This window comes from Scardinius erythrophthalmus (assembly GCF_964197995.2).
Source record: "Scardinius erythrophthalmus genome assembly, chromosome: 18".
In the NCBI taxonomy this organism is placed as follows: Eukaryota; Metazoa; Chordata; class Actinopteri; order Cypriniformes; family Leuciscidae; genus Scardinius; species Scardinius erythrophthalmus.
The window spans coordinates 38284805-38306547 of NC_138238.1; the positions used below are offsets into that span (position 1 = coordinate 38284805).

At 37.2% G+C, this 21743-nt stretch overlaps 3 protein-coding genes across 6 annotated transcripts in view; 1 reads left to right on the forward strand and 2 right to left on the reverse strand.

The window, feature by feature from the left end:
- Positions 1–2093, forward strand: part of med9 (mediator complex subunit 9) — a 2411-nt gene extending 318 nt beyond the window's left edge. The window contains exon 2 of the mRNA XM_081393225.1: positions 276–2093. Coding sequence (XP_081249351.1) covers positions 276–495 — 220 coding nt within the window. The 3' untranslated portion in view covers positions 496–2093. The remainder of the gene's footprint in view (positions 1–275) is intronic.
- On the reverse strand, positions 1951–3720 carry rasd1 (RAS, dexamethasone-induced 1). Its single transcript, XM_081393224.1, has 2 exons — positions 3373–3720; positions 1951–2938 (listed from the first exon to the last, which is right to left on the reverse strand). Exons 1-2 carry the CDS (start codon positions 3641–3643, stop codon positions 2412–2414), a joined length of 798 nt encoding a protein of 265 aa, XP_081249350.1. The 5' UTR covers positions 3644–3720; the 3' UTR covers positions 1951–2411.
- Positions 3721–12112: 8392 nt separating this feature from the next.
- pemt (phosphatidylethanolamine N-methyltransferase) overlaps positions 12113–21743 on the reverse strand; it is a 77316-nt gene continuing 67685 nt past the window's right edge. For 3 of the 4 annotated variants that reach the window (XM_081392055.1, XM_081392054.1, XM_081392057.1), the window contains exons 7-8: positions 16851–16925; positions 12114–12775 (exon numbers count right to left, since the gene is read on the reverse strand). In XM_081392055.1, the coding sequence (XP_081248181.1) occupies positions 12721–12775; positions 16851–16925 (130 nt within the window). In that variant the 3' untranslated portion in view covers positions 12114–12720. Of the gene's footprint in view, positions 12776–16850; positions 16926–21743 lie in introns of all 4 variants that reach the window. The other variant, XM_081392056.1, reaches the window with a different exon arrangement.

The following is a 21743-nucleotide window of genomic DNA, read 5'->3' on the forward strand; positions in this document are numbered from 1 at the left end:
CAAGTTGTTCCAAACCGGTATGAGTTTCTTTCTTCCGCTGAACACAAAAGAAGATATTTTGAATGTTTGTAAAGGACTTCCATAGTGGGGTTTTTCCATACTATGGTAGTCAATGGGTGTCCATCAAATGTTTACTTGCCCATATTCTTCAAAATATAGTCTTATATGTTCATCAGAAGAAAGAAATTCATACAGTTTTGGAACAATGATGACAGAATTGTAATTTTTGGGTGAATTAACTCTTTAACGGCCTGTCTGCATTCACCTGTCATTAGCATGGACAAGGACAGTCCAGACGTGCATCAGGAGCTGAACAAACTGAAGACGAAGATCCAGGAGGCTCGGGAGCAGATTTCTGGCATGCCGGGGATCGACATGAGTCCTGCGCTTCAGGAGAACAAACTACAGACCCTCCGAGAGCAGGTCCAGACCAAGAACCAGCTTCTGCAGAAATACAAGAGCCTGTGCATGTTCGACATCCCCAAACCTTCGTGAGAGAAAACATGAACACTTGTTTACACCGAGAGAGGCCACACTGATTCAGTATTTGTACTGTTTGTATATATATTTTTTATTTTGGGCATAGCATTTGCAAAATCATGTTTAGTGTCTGTGAATTGTTACTGTGTTCTTTACCTTTGTCATAGTTTGTGCATTAAATTCAGTCATTTCTTTAGTAGAGGTTTTCAGTTGCACTTAATGAAACCATATTTACTTGAGCTCAGACAATAAATATTGAGGTCTGTCTTAAACCATTTACATGAGTGAAATGACAAGCAATTTTGCTCCATGTCAACAAAAGACTAGGTGTTTTCATATATCTGGAATATTTATCCTCAATAGACTTGCAGCAAGTAGATGAAACTGGTTTGGCACTTTATTTTACAATCCTGTTCCCTATGTAGGCTACTTATTATAGTTATTACAATAACTGGGTAATAACTAGGTACACACCCTGAATCTACCCCTAAAACTAACCTTGACCCATGTAGTTGCCTTAAATTACCAGTACTGTTTTAGGTAAGTACACACAAGTGCTTGTATACTGTAAAGTGCTCATGTTGAGGCCTCATTTCAAGCCATAACAAATTAGTACATTTTCTTGGTAACAAGTGTGTGCACAACACACACATCAATATTGTGAGAATCCTAGAAGGTATTCTCTTATTTATCGGGAATATTTATACTCAAAGTGAGCTTAAGCAGCGAGTTTATATATATGCATCTTTTTTTTTAAATACTCAGATACAATATTGGAGCCTCATTCCACGACATAATGGATTAATTCATTACTAGCTGTGTTTGTTTGCATACAGACAACGATTATTTGAGCATCATAGAATGTATTTTGAGATTATTCTGCATCTTTTAAGAAAGTAACTGGAATATTTAGACTTGATGGGTTTAAGCAAGATAGATCAAACCATATTTGTCTGACTCAAGCCATAATAGATCATTTTCAAGTCGTATTTGCTTGCATGGAGTGAGCACACGACAAATGGCAACATCCTAGGTTTTTTTCCCCTTCGGATTATATGTTTTTCCAGATAGGCTTAAGCTGAAAGTTTATATGAAACCATATTTTTGAGTGTCTTAAGGTATTTTCAGATTGTTCTGCAGTTTTAAACCCTTACTTGTTCGTGTCGGTCAAAAATGACCTTTTTTCTTATTTCAATGAAATGATTGTACTATATTTTAGTTCAGTAATATTTAATAGTTTGTTTTTCCACTTGGTGAAATTTGTCATGTGTGACTTTCCAGAACACTTAACCTTTTCGAATCACGTCCATGATTTCTGTGTGTTCATACAGCAACAATTCTGTAAAAAAAATGTAATTATTAATCAAACAGCACCAGAGGGTTAAAGGAAATATCTGGACTATATTAGACTAAGCCACTGCAGTCGTAGGTCTGTGAGAACACAAATGCTTCGGAAACATGCATATTCTTGACAAAGGCTTTTATTTCAGTCTTCCAAAAGTGTTGAGTTCAACAATGACATAGAAGAATAAATATACATTCATTGACAATAAAAAAATTGTTCAAAATGCAAAAAAACATTCAAGTCGATTTCTTTGTGATAAAGTTTAACCAAAAAAAAAAAATATGTAAACCGCTGACATTGCAACTCCGTTCAGCACCCAAAAAGGCAAATGTTCTAACAAAGCACATTTTTAAGCATGGAGTTGATACTTGTAAGCCACATCACAGAGCGCTCAGACTGACCAGAACAAAGTCGCTATTCTGTACAGGAGACCTCGCGAGATTACATGCGCGTCCACGTCGCGAGGTGAGAGCTCAAGCCGATGACTTTTACCGGTTCGACCACGACTCTTTCGGAGTCACCGGGATTTGCACAACAACCGTGTGCTTTTAATAATAACCGTAGCAGTGCTGTAAACGGCACGGTTTTAGCTGATACTGCATCTCTCTTTGTCTTTGGTCTGTCCGCCTCCTATGGTCTTCTCTTTAATGTACATTAAGTCACTGTGGACGCTCGGGCGGCGCGCAAAAGGCGCAACGATCCCGTACGCGTCTCCGTCCTTAACCTTCTTGTTTCTGAAAGACTTTTTGTGGAGAATGTCACAGTACTGCACGGACACCTTGCGATGGAGGTCCGGGCTCATCTCGTTGGGTAGTTTGGCGAGAGCGAAGAGTCTTTGAAACATCTGGTCGACGTTCGTGTTCCTCTTGGCGGAGATCTCAAAGTACGCGCATTGCTCGTCCCCCGCGATCAGTTGCTCGATCTCGTCGCGCTGAACCTCTCGGTAAAACTCGCGGTCGCCCTTGTTCCCGCAGATCACCAGCGGCACGTCCACGTTCTCTTTGGTCTTGTTTTTAAGGCAGGATTTGGTCTCGTAGATCTGCTGTTTGAGTCGCTGCACCTCGTGAAAAGACTCGCGGTTGTCCAGACTGAACACCAGGATGAAAACATCACCTGTGGCCAAAAGAAGAGGGGGAACGATTAGAAATGTTGACTACGAATACAGCAATTAGCCAACAGTATCACTCTAAAAAAAATAAAAAAATATTGGCATTGATGGTTCCTTGAGGAACCTTTAAAATTCAAAAAAGTTCTTTACACTAAAAATACTGGGCTGTTTCCACCCAGGTTTGGATCAAATATGGACAAACCCAACAGTTAGGTCTGAAAATTTAATTAAAAATGTTAAACCAACGTTTTGATCCAACCCTTGGTTTAAATCTTTTAATTTAATAATAATAATAATAATAATAATAATAACTCCATTGAAACAACCCAGCATTTTTAGACAGTGTAGATTTTTTTGTCCATTACACTTTTAAGATCTGTTCACTGAAAGGTTCTTCTATTAACCAAAAATGCTTGGTTTTATTTGATAAGATATTTACCTGTCAGGATAGACAGTCTCCTCATAGCTGGGAACGGATGATTCCCTGAAGTATCCAAGATGTCCAGTTGGTACACCTCTCCCTTGATGCTGTAGAGTTTCCTGTGAAAGTCCTCTATGGTCGGCGTGTACTGTTCCTCAAAGCGCCCGTTCAGAAACCGGGACACGATCGCCGTTTTCCCAACTTTGGTGGATCCGAGAATGACCATCCTGTAGCAGTTTTTCGCTGGGATGTCAAACTCGTTCTCTGAAGGACTCATTTTCTTGATCATGTTTGTCTTGTGTGTGCAGGTTTTGAGCCGGAGTAGTAAAGAATAGCTGGTTGTGCTGTAAGTTTGCAGTGGCTGTTGCTTCTGAAGCTTTAATGATGAAGAACCTCTATTTAAACGTGCTCGCGCCCCGCCCCCCGTGCGCGTCACCGCGGGCCAGTGCAACTGGTGCGTCAGTTTGTGTGGATCAGTGCTTTCTGGTGCAACTAATACTAGGAACATTCACTGAGAGGAAAAGTACTTCACGCTGTGTATCAAGTTCCCTATTTAAAAAAACAATATGTCATTTACCTGTAAAGCATTGCAGATGTTTCTGCGTAGAGATCAGAATGCATAGGCTCCTATTTGTACTGTAAAATATTGTTAATATGATGCTTTTATTTCATAGGCATATGTGTACTTTAAAATAGGCCTATTGTTAAAATTATGCTTTTATTTCATAAGCATAGACTATTTGTACTATAAAATATAAAATAGGCCTATTGTTAAAATTATGCATTTATTTCATAGGCATATTTTATATAAAAAATAGGCATATTGCTAAAAGTATGCTTTTAGTTCATAGGTATATTTGTACTGTAAAATAGGCCTATTGGTAAAATTATGCCTTTATTATTTTTAAATAAAAAATAGCCTATGATTATAGTCTTATAACTTCACAGAATTCCCTGCATGAACCACCACATTCGCTTAGATTTCTTTTTATTGCTCAGTTATGTATACATTGAAGTGTTTCATGCTAATGTTTATGTTATTTAGTTCAAGCCTCTGTTAGTATTTAGTGTTATTATCGACCACATTACCGGATAAGTCACGTGACTTTTCATTGCACCAGCTATCACTACATTTCGCAGTAACAACTGAGATTTAATAGCTCAAATATTTGTTTGCTTTTTTGGAATGTCCTGCTGCTTTTTCCCCTTAAATGCAACAGTCTTTTAAACATATAGCGTCAACCTTTAAAGTGCAGCGATGGCATTTATCATGTACGTAGTTCTGGTTTGTTCATATTTGCACTTGATCACAAATTTGGGAATGGAAACAGAAGCGTTAACGGCTCATGGAAATAAGAAATAAGGACTGAAATTAATGTGATACTAGAGTAACAAGTAGGCTAGAATAATTAAAAACAAATAAAGTGAATCCGAAATGCTCCAGTCAGTGGTTCTACAGATCATTGTTTTCTTCTTCAGACCGCAGTCAATATCTAATACAGAAGCGCGCGCCCGTGCATCGCCACAACGCGGCGCAAGTGAATCCGAGCGGCTCGAGCACGACGCTTTTATACCAGCGCGCTCTGGAAAACTGGACTCTGATTGGCCGTCTACTTTAGCATCTCTCTCTCTCTCTCTCTCTCTCTCTCTCTCTCTCTCTCTCTCTCTCTCTCTCTCTCTCACACACACACACACACACACACACACACACACACAACCACAACCGGCTGCATTAGCCTACCGTGGGCTGTTTCTATGCAAAATAAGAAAGTAGTTCACATAAGAAAGTTAGATGTGCGTCACCTGCATGTTTACCTTTCACTGAAACAGTGCACTATTCCTTAAATGATCTGGTAACACTTTACTATGTGGTTGCATTTGTTAACATTAGTCGACGTAAACTAAAAATACTTCTAAAGCATCTTAGTTAAATGTTAATTTGAACATTTACTAACACATTATAAAAATCAAAAGTTGTATCTGGTACTAATAATGGACCTGAGCTAACATGAACGAAGACTAAATAATGTAGTAAATGTATTGCTAAATGTTGCTTATGTTATTAATGCCCTATTAGGCTTTTTTGTAATATTACCTTTCATGTAGTGTGTAATAAAGCTGTTTATGATTGTAAAATGTCTGCAAAGTTTCAAAGATCAAAGTGTAGATGGAGTTATTGAAGTTAAACAATTTAACAAATTTGCATAATGCCAGTCTAGGTCTTCATTGGCTAAAGGAGAACAGCGTCTATTTTGCCCCGCCCTCAAACACTGTAGTTGTTCAAGTCCATCTATCCAGCTTTTAATGTTGTTTAAATATGTATATGTGGTGTTTTTAATATGCTACAAGACAAAGCATGTGTAAATTCATAAGTCGACACCATTGCTGAGTATAACCAAAGACAGTCTCAAAAACACGCTTTGAAATCGCTGGTGTTTCTGACGTCACAAACTACCTTGTAACCAATCAGATCAACGTGTGATCGTCAACGACTGGAGCGTGAAATGACAAATCAATGCATTTACAAAGAGAAACTGAAAAAGCAGGTGATTATAATGAGCTTTTCTTTGAAACAAGGAGTGACGAAAAATGCACACAGGAGCTCATTATAGGAGTGAAACAAAAGAGTGGAGAGAGAGAGAGAAATACCAGCATGCAACATGGATCAGAAGATCTGTTTCAAAGTACAGAACGGATAAAAGCCAATGCATGACACACAGAGGAAGAGAGAAAGTGAGGAACAACACGGAAAAAACCTGTGCAAATAGGACCCCTATAAAGCCATGATGAGCACTGAGCGATAATGACCTTCACAGCCCATTATATTTCCACAACTCCACATTTCAATTATGCGTCCAAAACCTGTGGAGTGGCGCACTCATTCCCATCAGACAGGGTTTAGATGCTGCTTTTTAATATTCAAGATCTTTGTGTATAGATTTAGGCCATTTATGAGTTGAAATGAGCTTTTTGAGCATCATTATCTGAGCATTTCAATCATTTACTTACTTACTGTCTTCCTCCCACTGAACAAAAAAGGAAAACTATACCTATAATATATAGACTATGATAAACTGATCATCAAATCATCATATTATAATGATTTCTGAAGGATCATGTGACACTGAAGACTGGAGTAATGATGCTGAACATTCAGCTTTGATCACAGGAATAAATTACACTTTACTATATATTCACATAGAAAATCACTATTTTGGATTGTAATAATAATTTCAGATTTTTTACTGTATTTTTATCAAATCAATGCAGCCTTAGACTTCAGAAATAACATAAAAACCTACAACTGTGAGGTAAAAAACAAAACAAACAAAAAAACTATGAAGCTGTTTTTTTAAAGCAAATAAATAAAATGCATGATTAGTAAGTCTAACACACATCAAGTCAACATAAAATCACCATTAAATGAATGCATGTTGTTTCTGAGTATTATTATATTGGAAAACAATCATACACTGGTGTTTTAGACTTAAATTCATTGCACTTGAGTTTCAAATGGCTTTTCCCATAGAACTTGTCTTGATTAGTTTCTGACCAAGGCTAAATGACTAATTAAATGACTAATTAAATGAGTAAGAGTCTTGATTCCCACAATCCAGCATGATCAAAAATCATGACCTGAGCCCTGGCATTTATAATGACCCTGAGAGGATTGCTTGTTTGCATGCATTTATGTATGTGTGTCAGCTCTCAGTGTAATTTAATAATCCATAAGAGTTTATTAGAGGACGAGGGCAAAGTGTGTGTGAGAGAGAGAGAGAGAGAGAGAGAGAGAGAGAGAGAGAGAGAGAGAGAGAGAGAGAGAGAGAGAGAGAGAGAGAGAGAGAGAGAGAGAGAGAGAGAGAGAGAGAGAGAGAGAGAGAGAGAGAGAGAGAGAGAGAGAGAGAGAGAGAGAGAGAGAGAGAGAGAGAGAGAGAGATTAATGCAAGGCAAAAGAATGAGTGCCAGAAAGTGTCAGAGAAAAGAAAGCAAGTCAGTAAAGTCATATATAACGGTCTAAAGAAAGTTTATTGTAAAAAAGCCTTCCTGTATATTAGACAGATATAAGACCGCTATAAACCATTACTGTTTTTGTAACATGTTATTTTTATTCAAATTGTAAAATAATAAAATAATAAAATAATAAGAAAAAGCAGTCAATATACTGATCTGAGGGTAAAAAAAGAAATAAGTGCTTAATTGTTTTGAATGTGAACTTGTAGTGCACTTCAATTCTTAAAAGTATATTTGAAAAACTGTACTTGCAGATAATATAATATTAAAGAAATAAAAGGCCTCTTATGTGTGCACTTTCATGACTGCTTGAATTAAAAGTTGAACTCATGAAATCATCGTTTAATAATGCTTTAAAGACGCACACTGATTCTGATGTGTCATACTAAAGCACATGCACTTGATTATACTAAATGTACTAAATTGCAACTTCACCATTTCAAATGTGAAATTGCTCATTTTATTTAAATACATGGCATACAAGTTTCAACAGAAATGACATTAAAGTATGTTTTAGTTTACCGTAAAACCTTGTCAGTGCACACTTTAATCTAATTTCAAAGACAATAGACGTAATTATGAAATTACTGTATTTAAGTGAGTCAAAAAGCACTCTAAAGTTCAGCTAACTGCATTTAATACACATTTAAACTATAACACCTTTTCATTTAATTGTAAAATAGGCAATTGAGCATCTGAAAACATATTTAGTTCGCACTTAAGTTTTAAAGTAGCCTTATATTAAGTACTCTTTTTAAAGTATGCTAGTTGTTTTTCACAAGTATATAATAGAGCAAGTAATCAAGAGTCAGATGTGAATGAAGGTTATTATATAATAATTCTCATTAAAATGATTCAAACTGCTTATTCGTTTTAAAACTGGCTAATTTCTCTATGAATCTGCACTGGTTTTGCTATAGCTTTGGTTTTGTGTGAAGACAATGCAAAATAACATGTTTTTAGGTTTTATTTAACAGTGTCTGGCCATTTTAACTCTCCACAATGACTACAAGTTCACAACTCGGGTAAAATATGACTGTTTTTGCCACGGTGTCGAGAGATTAAGCAGCGCAGGAAACTCTAGCGTATCTAGACACTCTTCGGAGGCCTCGAAGATCAAATATAGCGAGCATGAATGAAAAGGCACTGGAACAGAGGAAGAGAAAAGTTATTACGGCATAAATTAAAGAAGGAAATTGGATGCATTTCTATTCCTCAAGCCAATCCAGTTCATGAAAAGAAGCAACAGCAGACGGTGAGCCAACACAGAGCGCTTGGCAGGAAACTCGATCACAACAACACTGAATATTATTGCATGCAAATGGACACTGATCTCTCTTTTTTCTTCATTGTATATAACAAGAAATTCAGAAAAAGATTTTTTTTGGCACAATGCACAGATAAATGGATTGATTTCTTTGTTTTGAAAACACAGTCTGATCTGGAGCCTGGGTTTTGTAACGTGTGTAATATTTTCTTAGCGAGATTGTCCAACAGAGATGTGACGTCTGAGAGACCGAAGCCGATTGATTGGGTTTTGTTATCATGCTGACGACATCAGATCCCAGACGGCTCATGGCTAAAGAAACCCCCAAATCTTTTACAGTCTGTTCTTATGTAACAGCGGACCCTTGGCTGGGTCAACGGGTCAAAGGTTTACATGCCAAACTTTTGGCCCCTGAGGTTGCACTTTATTTCAATTAAATGCTGATGTCTTAAACTTACTCTTCATTTCGATGTCATTCTGCTGACTATAAGTAACTTTGCAACTACAGTCAAACCAAAAATGAATCAGACACCAGATATAATGTTTTATATTTTTTTGTCTAGTGTGTGCACTTTTTTGACTAAAGTGTGACATTTTTTACTCAAAAATTAATAATAATTCATGCATATGTGAATTCATACATTCGTATATTCATACAGCGACTACCAGTAAAATGTTTTTTTGGGAGCAGAAATGATTGGGACACTTTGAGCTGATCATGTTTTGCTGAAGTGTGTGTTCTTTAATTGCTAATGCTCTTTTTACACACAGACTGAACACAATGAAGCATTGCTTGGTGATTGGTTGAGCTAAACTGGTATTATCTAATTGTGTAGTTAAATTTAACAGCTGACAGATATTCAACATAATTCATGTGTGAGACAGTCTAACAGAAGGACGGACAAAACCAGTCAAATATCAGCTGAGTTCTGCTCATATTTCATTACCATTTTCTAAACTATAGCGAATAAACTGATAATGTGAGAAATGTTGAAGGCGTCTGAATATATTTAGGTTTGACTGTAGTTGCAAAGTTACTTATAGTCAACAGAATGACATCAAAATGAAGTGTAAGCAGATATTAAGACAGTACTAATACTCTAATGACTTGACATGTATTTACAAAGTTATAGTTAGAATATCCGTTGGGCAGAATCAAATTAAAGTGTTATAGAGGCTTTAACTATGTCATTTCGCTGCCAAAAAGCTGTAAACTACATGTATAGAAACAACACAGGCAGAACCAATTTCTGTGTAAATGTTCTTAGTAAAAGCATAAACATAAGCATGGAAACTCCACATTGTTTTCATAGACCTATATGGGTCAAGCATTTGAGATGTAATGGTCTTTCTTAAACCTTTCCCTGCCATTGACTGACTTCTGAATTATGCAACAGAAAGGCTGTGGATTACAGGTAATAATGTTGTACATAATGTTCAGTTTCTTGCACAACTCAATGATTCGTCAGGAGACAAGAGTATTAATTTAGTTTTGCCTGTATATGTTTCTTTTACTCAAGCCGTTCTTGCATTATATATATCATAATAACCAAGGACTACAGTTTCAGCTAAAAATCTTCTTTACTCTTCCACTGAAGAAAAATAAAGACACCTTCATCTCGATTGGCCTGAGCGACGGCGTTAGTAAATTAACAGCAAATGTTAATATTTGGGTGAACGATCCCTTTACCCAGTGTTGTGAGTAATGCATTATAAGTTACATAATCAGATCACTTTTTTTAAGTAACTACTAAAGTAACATTACTTTTTAAATTTACAACATTCAAACAATGTAACCTTTTCAAACAAGCAACTCAAAGTTACTTTGTTTTCTCATGTATTGACTGACAGCTCTCCTGTTCCCATGAGGATTACTGTAGATTTAAGATAATGTGAACAAGCATTTACTCTTTATTTAAGCTAAAGTGCATTTACTCGCACAAAAGCAGATCAGTATTCCTCAAAATGAATAAAAACAGTGGGTAACACTTTATTTTACAGTGTCATTGTTACCTGTAGTTGCTATATTATAAATTATGCATTATTATGCAACTAACCCTCAACCAAATCAAACCCTAATCCTAACCCTAAAGTAGTTAATTATTATCAGTCAGTACTTAAATGTATAATTACAGTGTAACAAAGGCACCTTTAAATACAGTGAAATGCATTTTTATTTTATAAGTATGTTAAAAAACACAAATATACTGTACTTGTCCCCGGTTTCACAGACCAGGCTGTGAAAGTTAGTCTGTGACTGGAATGCATGTTTGAGCAGGTTTAACTGAAGGCAACTTGCACGGATATATCTTAAAACATGTCAGTGTCATTGTTCTGTCTCCAGATGCACATCAGTGATGCTTTTAAAGCCACGTTTAGAAAAGTTACTTAAATGTCCTCATTGAACTAAGGCCTAATCCTGGCTTTATCTAAACCCTGTCTGTGAAACCAGGCCTTTATGTATTTAATCTTACTTTAGTATTTGTCTGAGCGGCGCCCTCGACTGTACGGGCATGAATATACATCTCCTTCAGCATGAGGCTTATTCATTTCACTTTTGGTGTGAAAGAGGCTTTACATTTGCCAAAAAAAAAAACTTTTGTTTGTTTTGTTATTAAAAAACAATCAAGCCCAGCCAAGGTGAGAAAAAGTAAGGCAAAAGTAAAGTAACGCATTACTTCCCATGAAAAGTAACTAAGTAACTATTAGTTACTTTTTTAAAGGGAGTAACGAAACATTGTTACGCATTACTTTTAAAAGTAACTTTCTCCAAATTTGGTCTTAAAATATATTTTAATTGAGTTATAATAAATAGTTAATCTGTTCTCAGTGTCCTGATGCATTCAATGCAACAATATGTGGAAGAATTTATGAGTTCAAAAGCTAATAATTAATTATACTGGATGCAAAATTAAAATAAATAATTGGGGTGCACGATAATCGCAATATGATGAGCGTCTCGGTTTACAGTATATACAGTAAATCTCTGCTTTTGCTGCGAGTTTATTCGAGTTTGAACATTAAAAAGTTTAGAATTTAAGACATAAATATTAGTATTGCAACACCAGTGTGAATGTAATGTGGACTAGAGTCACTATCAAGACCATTAGCATCTCTCTCAAAAAAATGACCAAAGAGTTTCAATATTTTTCCTATTTAAAACTCGACTCTTCTGTAGTTACATCGTGCACTAAAACCGACGGAAAATGTAAAGTTGCGATTTTCTAGGCTGATATGGCTAGGAACTATACTCTCATTCCTGCGCAATAATCAAGAAACTTTGCTGCCATACCATGAGTCCAGCAGGCGTAATGATATGACACAGCGCCTGAAAATAGTCCCCAGCTGGACTCATTGGTTACGGTAAAAAAACGGTAAAACGCAACTGTTTAACTCTGGGGGAGTTGTAAAATGAGCCTATTTCCAAAAAAAGTGGAGTATCCCTTTAAAGTCCAGCTACAAAATCAATATAAAACACTTACGAATAAAACATGAAATATTTTATTTACTTTATTAGCTATTTACTTGCATGTCATGTGACTGGTATCTGACATCAAAGAACTAAGAACATGAAAAATGCGTTGTTGAATTATTGAAATATTTACTTAAATATTTCACATCTAAAGGGTTTGGCCAGCAAAAAAAAGCTTTGTGAATCCCTGATCGGTGCCATTAGAGTAAGAAGGAAAAGGCAGACGAGTGTGTACATACTGAAAGATAAACCAGGAAGTGTCCATTTATTTTACCTCTGGAAAGAGAAACGTGCATCCGCAAATAACACATAAAGTACATTCAGTCTCTGAACATGAAACAAATGGACCCTTTTTTTCAGCCTGGATGTGCATTAGGAACAGATTGAGGAAATACAAACACACTTTATGGTTATCATATGTGAGCAAACTACAGATTACAATTGGAAGATTGTCATTGCATTCACGGTTTGTCTTCCGTGTAACATAAAATCTTAAACATTGCGGTAGAAGTGTTGATCGTCTATGTGCTGTGCATCCGTCCGTCTCCACCCAGCATTCACCATGCAGGAGCACGGATCGGGAATCTGGTGTCGTCGTCACACACACGCTTCATCTTTATTTGTGCTTGCAGCGCTGGCTCCTCTGCCGATAGATCTCCTTGGTGAATGGTCTGCAAACATGACACACACACACACACTGTAAATCTCAAGAAGTGCTATAAGTGTACCACCCTGTGTGAGTGTGTGTGTGTGTGTAAGAGACGCTTTCCCATAAATAGGTCAGATATAAAGCCTGCAACTCTTAGTCAATGATGACACAGCTAATTATCAGTGAAATGAAGTGCTTGACCTTCAGAAAACATATGAGCAGTTTTATAGTCTATTCATTAGGCGGGTCTATTTTTATATTTTTATTTGTGTAAACTCACAGTAAAAACAAATCATTGTGCTTTTGTAAAATAAAGAAAACAAACATGCTTTCTGCCGTCACGGTTTCTTTCCATTCATTTTTTGGAGTGCGTCACAAAAACGAATCTTAACTCAGCGTATCGGCTACTAGCAAGATCTTGTGTGCTTCTGAACTCTCGTTTTGGGTTGGCGTGTAGATCGTCTCTTCTTCTTCTGCTCTTTTACATGTTGTGGCGGTTCGCAAACGGTGTTGCATTACCACACGCGCCCCCTTGTGGACTGGAGAGTGAATCGTCTGTGACTCAATGTATTCATCGTCTGACTGTACGAACCGAATACAGGATGAATGCATGCATCATTATACTCCTACAGTCAAACCAAAATGTATTCAGACGCATAACATTTAGAGAATGCTAATAAAACATGAGCAGAACTTAGCTGATATTTGACTGGTTTTGTCCGTCCTTCTGTTAGACTGTCTCTCACATGAATTATGTTGAATATCTGTCAGCTGTTAAATTTAATTACACAATTAGATAATACCAGTTTAGCTCAACCAATCACCAAGCAGTGCTTCATTGTGTTCAGTCTGTGTGTAAAAAGAGCATTAGCAATTAAAGAAAACACACTTCAGCAGAACATGATCAGCTCAAAGTGTCCCAATCATTTTTGGTCCCAAATTTGTATTAATTTTACACTGTATGAATAATCTTTGGGTATAATGTGTCACAATTTATTTATTTTGCTCTCCTCACTTAAAGAAATGAACTATAGTGTCCTGCACACACTAGTAAAACAATATCAAAAATTACATCTGGTGTCTGAATCATTTTGGGTTTGACTGTATGTGTGTGTGTGTGTGTGTGTGTGTGTGTGTGTGTGTAGAACAGAACAGTCCAGACCAGACTGTCACTTGGTGGTTTTTCTTTCACATCTGGATTAAAGTGATGTTAAAGTGATGTTGGCGCCCTGTGTTTATGCGGGAGACAGAGTTGTGTGTAATTGAGTCGGATCATCCCAGCTCTATCATCATCGGTCTGCTCGCTCAGGCCACACTGCTGAGAAGCTGCTGTTGTTTTTCATTTAGTGCTATTAAAGTTCAGTTCTCTCACGGCCACTGTCGCCATAGAGACTTTACGGTGTATGTGTGAGCATATTCCCACATTTATTCCTGCCGCTATGGAGAAAAGTGGGCAGGTTTTCTGCTTAACCCTTTATTGCGGAGATCAATCTTAGAGCGTCTCAGACTCAGAACTGATGTTTTCTGTGTCTCGGATGTAAGAAAGGAAACAAGACCATGGATGTGTGTCAATAACATACATTTAATTCCACCCCCACTACATTTTTAAAGGTCCCATGACATGCTACTTTTTGTAGGCTTTAATATAGGCCTTAGTGGTCCCTAGTACTGTATCTGAAATCTCTTTTCAAAAATTCAGCCTCGGTGCAGAATTATAGCCACTACAAGCCAGTCCCAGAATGAGCTTCCTTCAGACAGGCCGTTTCGGTGTCTGTAGCTTTAAATGTTAATGAGGAGGAGAAAGGCGGCGCAAGGTGGAGGGTGGGTGTGGCCTTGACCATCTTGCGCAACGGTACCGGTCCGTGCATGTTTACGTTGGATATAGCAATGGCACGAGGACACGCAGTCATTCAAGCATTTCAGTTTGACCCAGAATCTGATTCGGATGGAGAAGCAACAACTCAGCGGTTCCAGCAGGACGTTTCCGAATGGTTAGTTTAAAATATTATGTCTGGATACGGTACTTTATTCGGATGGTTTACAGTTATTATCATGTAGCTAACGCTAACCTACTGTTGCCTTTTCATGAGAGATCTGTAACATCTGTAATTTATCTTATTACAATTACATCATCAAGCTCTGGGATCTTGAAATGCGGATATCGCGCGCGCCGTATAACCAACAGGAAAACGGTTATCCAAATAACAAAGAAGTGTACAACACTCGCGTAACAGTGTGTGTATTCACACACATAAACTGCATAGCTAATGTTACAGCCACATTCTACGTGTAACAGTCTAGGCAACCATAAACAGTAAAGCAACACACTTATATCATTAGTTGACTTACTGTTCCGAGGTGTGTAGCTGAGCCAAAGAGAGTGATCCAGACTTTAGTTTCAGACGTTCAGCAAGCCCAGCTCTGTATTAACCCTTCGGTGTTCATTTGTACATCCAATTATTGAGCAATTGTTATGCTTCGCTCGCTCAAAAGCCATGATATCTCTCGTGGACAAACTAAAATTGCGCGCGTTCCTACTTCCTTCCTAGCTCATTTTCTCATGGGCGGAAAATATTCTCTGGGCGGGCAAAGCAGAGAAAGGGGAGGTAACATTCCTCCTTATAACGTCACAAGGAGGAGATTCAAGATCAGCGCGATTGAGCTTCCATTTTCTCAAAGGCAGAGAAAGATAGCAAAAGCTCGATTTACACCGATTGAAATTTCTAGAAACTTGGGGACCATATACAGGCTAGGGGAACTCATATTAATGTTAAAAAACCTCAGAAAGTGAAAATTTCATGTCATGGGACCTTTAAAGCTATAATATGTACGATTTTTGTTATAAAACATCCCAAAATCCCCTTGCACAGTGTGATATATTTCCTGCAGTTGTGGACTTACAATGTCCCAAAAGTTCTCAAAGATTTTTAATTTCAGAGAAATTCCAATTTTAAATAATGGCTCGTCCCTGTTCACTTGCCGCCTGTCAATGACGTAATTTCCGCATTATCTCTGGTTTCCGCTTGTCATAGTAACCATGGCGACAGACGTAGACAACCACGTTACGTATAGCGGCGCGTTCACGCTGTTGTTGTTTTGTTCAAACATTATGGATCATGGCAAGCAGACTTTGGGACAAAAGGAGAAATAAAACGAGGATCAATATTGGCGACACCGTGCAATAAAAGGTTGTTTTCCATGTTAATGAGAGTGTTTGTCTTAACCAGCCACGACGTTGCGCTTGAAACAACAAACACAAAGTGTGGCGATGATGATCTCGGGCGCTGTTTATGTGCTTTATTTAATGTTAAAAGCGTGTAATGTGACTTTGAATATCATTTAGTGCTCCAGCTTTGTGGCTGTAAAAGCAACAATGGATAATTCACCTTTATTTAACATTAATAAAGGTGAGCGCTGTTCACCTTTTAAACAAATGGAAACTATTAAATTAAACAAATGGAAACAAGAACGTTCAAACTGTGAACAAACAAGTGTATTCTTTGACAAAGATTGTTTTAGTAACTCAGCCTATGTATTTTTAATAATGTTTAAATGGTGTAATATTTGTGAGTTTGATTATGAAGCGACTTATCCATTTTCTTGCGAGTGCCGTCATGATTACTCTCTGGTGCCGTGCACTCGGCGCGAGACTCCGCCCACACACTGTTCTGATTGGCTTACTCCGCCCACACACTGTTCTGATTGGCTGACTCCGCCCACACGCTGTTTTGATTGGCTGACTCCGCCCACATGCTGTTCTGATTGGCTGTGGGTTCTGATTGATTTTGACGCATCTCGCATTCGCGTCGCGACTAGTGTGGACAGACACATTATTTGTTGCTGGAATCTTATCGCATCGAGTCTGGTTAGGACACTGTGTAACACACATGTGCATGACATCACCATTTTCACTAATTCGCATTTTTGTAAAAATAATGGCATAGTTTTCAAAAATTTACATAGAAACCAAAATTTTGTGTTTTCAGGCCCCCAAAATGCCATTGTCGTGTAAATGAACACATAAAAAAAATGAAGTTTTCAGTTTTTAGTTGAAAATGTGTGGTGTAAACGGCCCCTGATTCTGATAACACACTTACCCTTCACATGCAATAGCTACTCTGTAGGAAACGGCCACCACTGCGGTCAGCACCACCCCTATAGGACTGGCATTCCTAGTGCACACACATAAAGAGACAAACACACAACATATTCACTTAAAGGGTCATGAAACCCTGAACCAAATTTTCTGAGATTTTAACAGAGGTATGTGTGTTGAACACCATTGAAGACAATGTTAGCATCTGTTAGATGGTTAAAATGGTTAAATTTGTTTTGTTTTTTTCGCTATTTTCATCTTCCGGGTTTAAAATCTTCATCTTCAGAGCACTATAGTACTTTGATGACTCATCGATGTCTTATAATTATTCATGAGACTGAGTTTTCTTATCCAATGAGAACACACTTTCTCTTAATTATTCATGACACCACGCGGATCTTTCCAGTGACAGACATGTCAAACTGTGATATCGCGTAGTAGACGAGAGAGGCAATGATGGGACGCGCGTTTGTTTTTGTGGTGCAAAAGTTCCAGTGCATCTTTCCCCGCGATGCTGCCAGGGCTGGACTCCAGCCATCAACCACGGGCACATCTAAACTATGTGTGTGTGCAACCATTCAACTGGAGAATGGTGGACTTCGGCCTTGTACACCAATGCAGGCTCCGTCTTGCGAGTGATGCGGTCCTGAGGACTTTTCTATCGCTTCAGAAGTGTGTGTGTGTGTGTGTGTGTGTGTGTGTGTGTGTGTGTGTCTAAAATGTAACCCTGACCGTTTTACTTGCCTTTTGTTAAATAATCACTTGTTATTAAAATTTAGATATTTCGATAATACTTCAAGTGTATGGAACGTATGCTTAATTTGTGCAAATTTCTATGTCACCGTCCATCTTTATTATGTGGGTTTAGGGGGCGCGTAGATCTATGTATTTTTTTAAGCGGAAAATTTATTATTTTCAAATATATGCATTTATAGTGTGTATTTAAACAAATATATATATTTTATAATGACATAATTATATATATATATATATATATATATATATATATATATATATATATATATATATATATGCATGTACATACATTTATATGTTTTAAACACAATTATGATTACTGCAGGCTAATATATGTAGCAGGGTATTCGGTTACTTTTGAAAGGACAAAAATAAGGTGTCAGTGTATTTCATTAGATTTTAACTTTGTCAGCTATAAAAAAATCAAGCATTTCCTCACGTTTTACCACTGATTTTTAGTGACAGTCGATATGAATGGGCCACTGGCGATGACAGTCCGTACCCCACCCACTCCCCTCCCTTCTTCTCACAGCCATCCACGCCCATTTAAGTTGTGAGCTAGACTTGAGCTGAAAGAGAGGGGTTTCATGACCCTTTAAAGGCAAGACAAGACAAGCTGAGCCAGAGATTCTTAACTGGTTTGGTCATGAGACCACATTTTCCCATGATGGTCATTAAAGGATTAGTTCACTTCAGAATTAAAATTTCCTGCTAATTTACTTTCCCCCTCGTCATCCAAGATGTTCATGTCTTTCTTTCTTCAGTGGAAAAGAAATGAAGGTTTCTGAAGAAAGCACTCCAGGATGTTCCTCCATATAGTGTCTTCAATGGGGTCCAACGGGTCGAAGGTCCAGATTTGAGTTTCAGTGCAGCTTTAAAGTCTCGACACGATCCAGCCGAGGAATAAGAGTCTCATCTAGACAAACCAGCGGACATTTTAATAACAAAATAAACATTTATATTAGCCTGGAAATCCAGACCTAAATCTAAAAGATTAATGAAAATCGGCCAGCTCGAGGGGCGGCACCAAGCATGCATTTGAAAATCTCACTGCACGCAATTGGACAACACTATGACCAATCACAACAAGTTATCGCTTAGCTACCAGCGGAGCTCACTGGTAAATTAGACTCTTGCGTATCCGGTCGGCAAAACAGCAAAAACGCCCTTCTTGCAAAGGAAGGATTCGAGCGGCGTCTTCCGTTCCTCTTTTAGATGAAAAGCCGAGTCTAACTCGTTCATTGTAGCGGCCAAAGCCGTTTCCAACAACTGGTGTTCATCCAGAGGCATCCTGCAATGTTTACTAATGACTTCGACGTCACAGCGCTGTCGTCATCTCGCCTCTGGCCCGCCTATATCAGATAACCCGCTGTGATTGGTGCAGCTCAGATGAGCATCATTACTCGACACCAGAGTAACTCGCTGAGCAAATTCAACTTGTGCTCTCGCGAGAGCTCTGGATTTCCAGGGTACATTTATATACTTTTTAACCACAAATGCTCATCTTGCACGTCCACGACTTCACGTAATCACGTTCAAAACGTATGTTCGCATGTTCCATCTCATTTTCTTCTCCGACTTCAAAATCGTCCGACATTATTGTTTTACCTTTTATTTTTGTAAAGGGCGTTTGACTTCGCCTTTGCACATTCGCTTTGTAAACACTGGGTCTGTTCTTCCTCCTATGTCACGCGTGATCTTGCAACATGATTATGTAATGTGTGTCGCATCACAGCTAGTGTAAGACGAGCACTAGAGGTTAAAAACTATATAAATGTTTATTTTTGTTCTAAAATGTCCGCTGGTTTGTCTAGATGAGACTCTTATTCCTCGGCTGGATCGTGTCGAGACTTTGAAGCTGCACTGAAACTCACATCTGGACCTTCGACCCGTTGGACCCCATTGAAGACACTATATGGAGAAACATCCTGGAATGTTTCGACTGAGTTGACCACTGGTTACTTAAGAGTATTTGTGTTTCAGTCTCACCTGATCTGACCTGACCTGATTTCTACAATTGTTGAGCATACAATACTGTCAATTCCTACGTACTGTTGTACTCTCCTCCCTCCATTCAGGAAAACACCTTTTGATATGAAAACATAATTTAAAAACATTTGTAGGTCAACACAACAACTGTAGTGTTAATGTTACACAACCAGACAAAAGACAGAAAGGCCACAGCGTCACAAATTTTTGGTAACCAAAGGTGCCATAAGGAAGAATCTGAAGAAAATACATTTTAGATGTAATTATTTACCGGTATATGAAAAGTTTGGGTATAGGTTCGATTCTGCTCACCAAGACTGCACTTATTTGATAAGCAAAAACAATAATATTATTACAACTCAAAGTAACTGTTTTCTATGTGAATATATTTTAAAAAGTAATTTATTCCTGTGATCAAAGCTGAATTTTCAGCATCATTACTCCAGTCTTCAGTGTCACATGATCCTTCAGAAATCACTCTAATATGATGATTTGATGATCAAGAAACATTTATGATTATTATCAGTGTTGAAAACAGTTGTGCTGCTTCATATTTCTGAGGAAACTGATGCATTTCTTTCTTTTTAAGGATTCTTTGAACAAATTCAACAGAATTTATTCGAAACATAAATATTTGTAACACTATAAATGTTGTTATTGTCAAAATTGATCAATTTAATGCATCCTTGCTGAATTAAAGTATTAATTTCTTTAAAAAAAAAGAAAGAAAACTGTGCAAATCCGAAATTTAATCAACAGACATATACAAGAAACTAACTTTAGAATAAAATGAATTGTTTAAATCGTTTACAAAGGACTATTTCAGTAGTTTGGAAGATATATCCATATCCAGATTTCATAGAGTGACTCGATTGTGAATCAGATTTTAACTTTCCCTTCACAGAGATGATCATTATGGGCTCAACATGAGTTCTGGATCATTACACGCATGCTCGAAGACTTCGCATGTTCAAGATCTGAATTATGTCCGGAGCGCTGACACCGAAAGGCAACATGCATGAAAAATGACATTTCCATTTAATATGAATGACTATTAGCCTGAAGTAGGGCAAGAGCTGTCGTCATTCAGCGGGTCAGTGTGAAATAACACAGACTGTTATTTCATTTTGTTGATAAAGGCCAGAGATTGAGAAAGAATGAACGGCATATTGTGTTTGACGGATTGACTGATTCAAACAAGAAATCAGAATATGTGTTGCTTTTATGCAACTGTTATGCAACAGGATACACACACTAACCTATAACATTTTACGGAAATGATTCACCATGAACCAATAAGTTAAACATTAATGCACACATTATTATGGAATTGTATCCAATCAGAAACCAGAAAATTAACTATCTCTTTTATAATTGAATTAATATAACATGGCTCAAAAGAACAGCAAATGACAAAAACTCAGAAAGTGTCTGTCCTGTCAATTTATACATTTATCATTGATAAATAATCTTCAGATGGAACTAGAAGATCAGCGATAAATTCTTTACCATACAGAGAGAGAATGGCAGAAATTATTTTCTGGACGATACCATGTTTCATTCATAAATAAATCAAATCATTTTATATAACTATTTGCATCTATTGTGGCATTATTCTCATTTATGCAATGCAAAACAATCACATTCTTATTAATGTAATACAAATAAACAAATAAATAAAATATGTTATCTTATATAACTTATTATTTATATATATATTATATATTTATATAACTCTATATTACGAAGAGTGCAACAGTTCCAGAAGTAAAAACTTTCTCCATCGAAGAAAGGAAGTAAAATAAACAAGTAAATTAATAAATTAATAAACAAGTAAAAAAAAAAAAAAACTGGTAAAACTTTCAAGCGCCTTACAGGAGGGACAAATAAAATAAAATAAAATAAAATAAAATAAAATAAAATACCCGGAAATTATATTTTATATTGTTATTTATGCCAAACGTCCAGTTTTTTCTTTTGATTTTGCGGTGAAATGCGAGATGTTATTGTGTGATTCCCTCATTCTCATGGGGTCAGGCTGACCGCTCACGTTTCTGCTCCACTTCTCTGCTCTCATTCATCTTTTACAGCCTCTCCCGACAGATGTGACACTTCACATCCTCTTAATGATTAGCAGAAACTGATGAAA

Bases quoted from the DNA above. Each gene is read 5' to 3' on its own strand.
- rasd1 (XM_081393224.1), bottom strand. From the start codon at position 3,643: ATGATCAAGAAAATGAGTCCTTCAGAGAACGAGTTTGACATCCCAGCG. The intron at 2,939-3,372 runs GTAAATATCTTA...TTTTGGCCACAG, and splicing joins GAGACTGTCTATCCTGACAG to GTGATGTTTTCATCCTGGTG.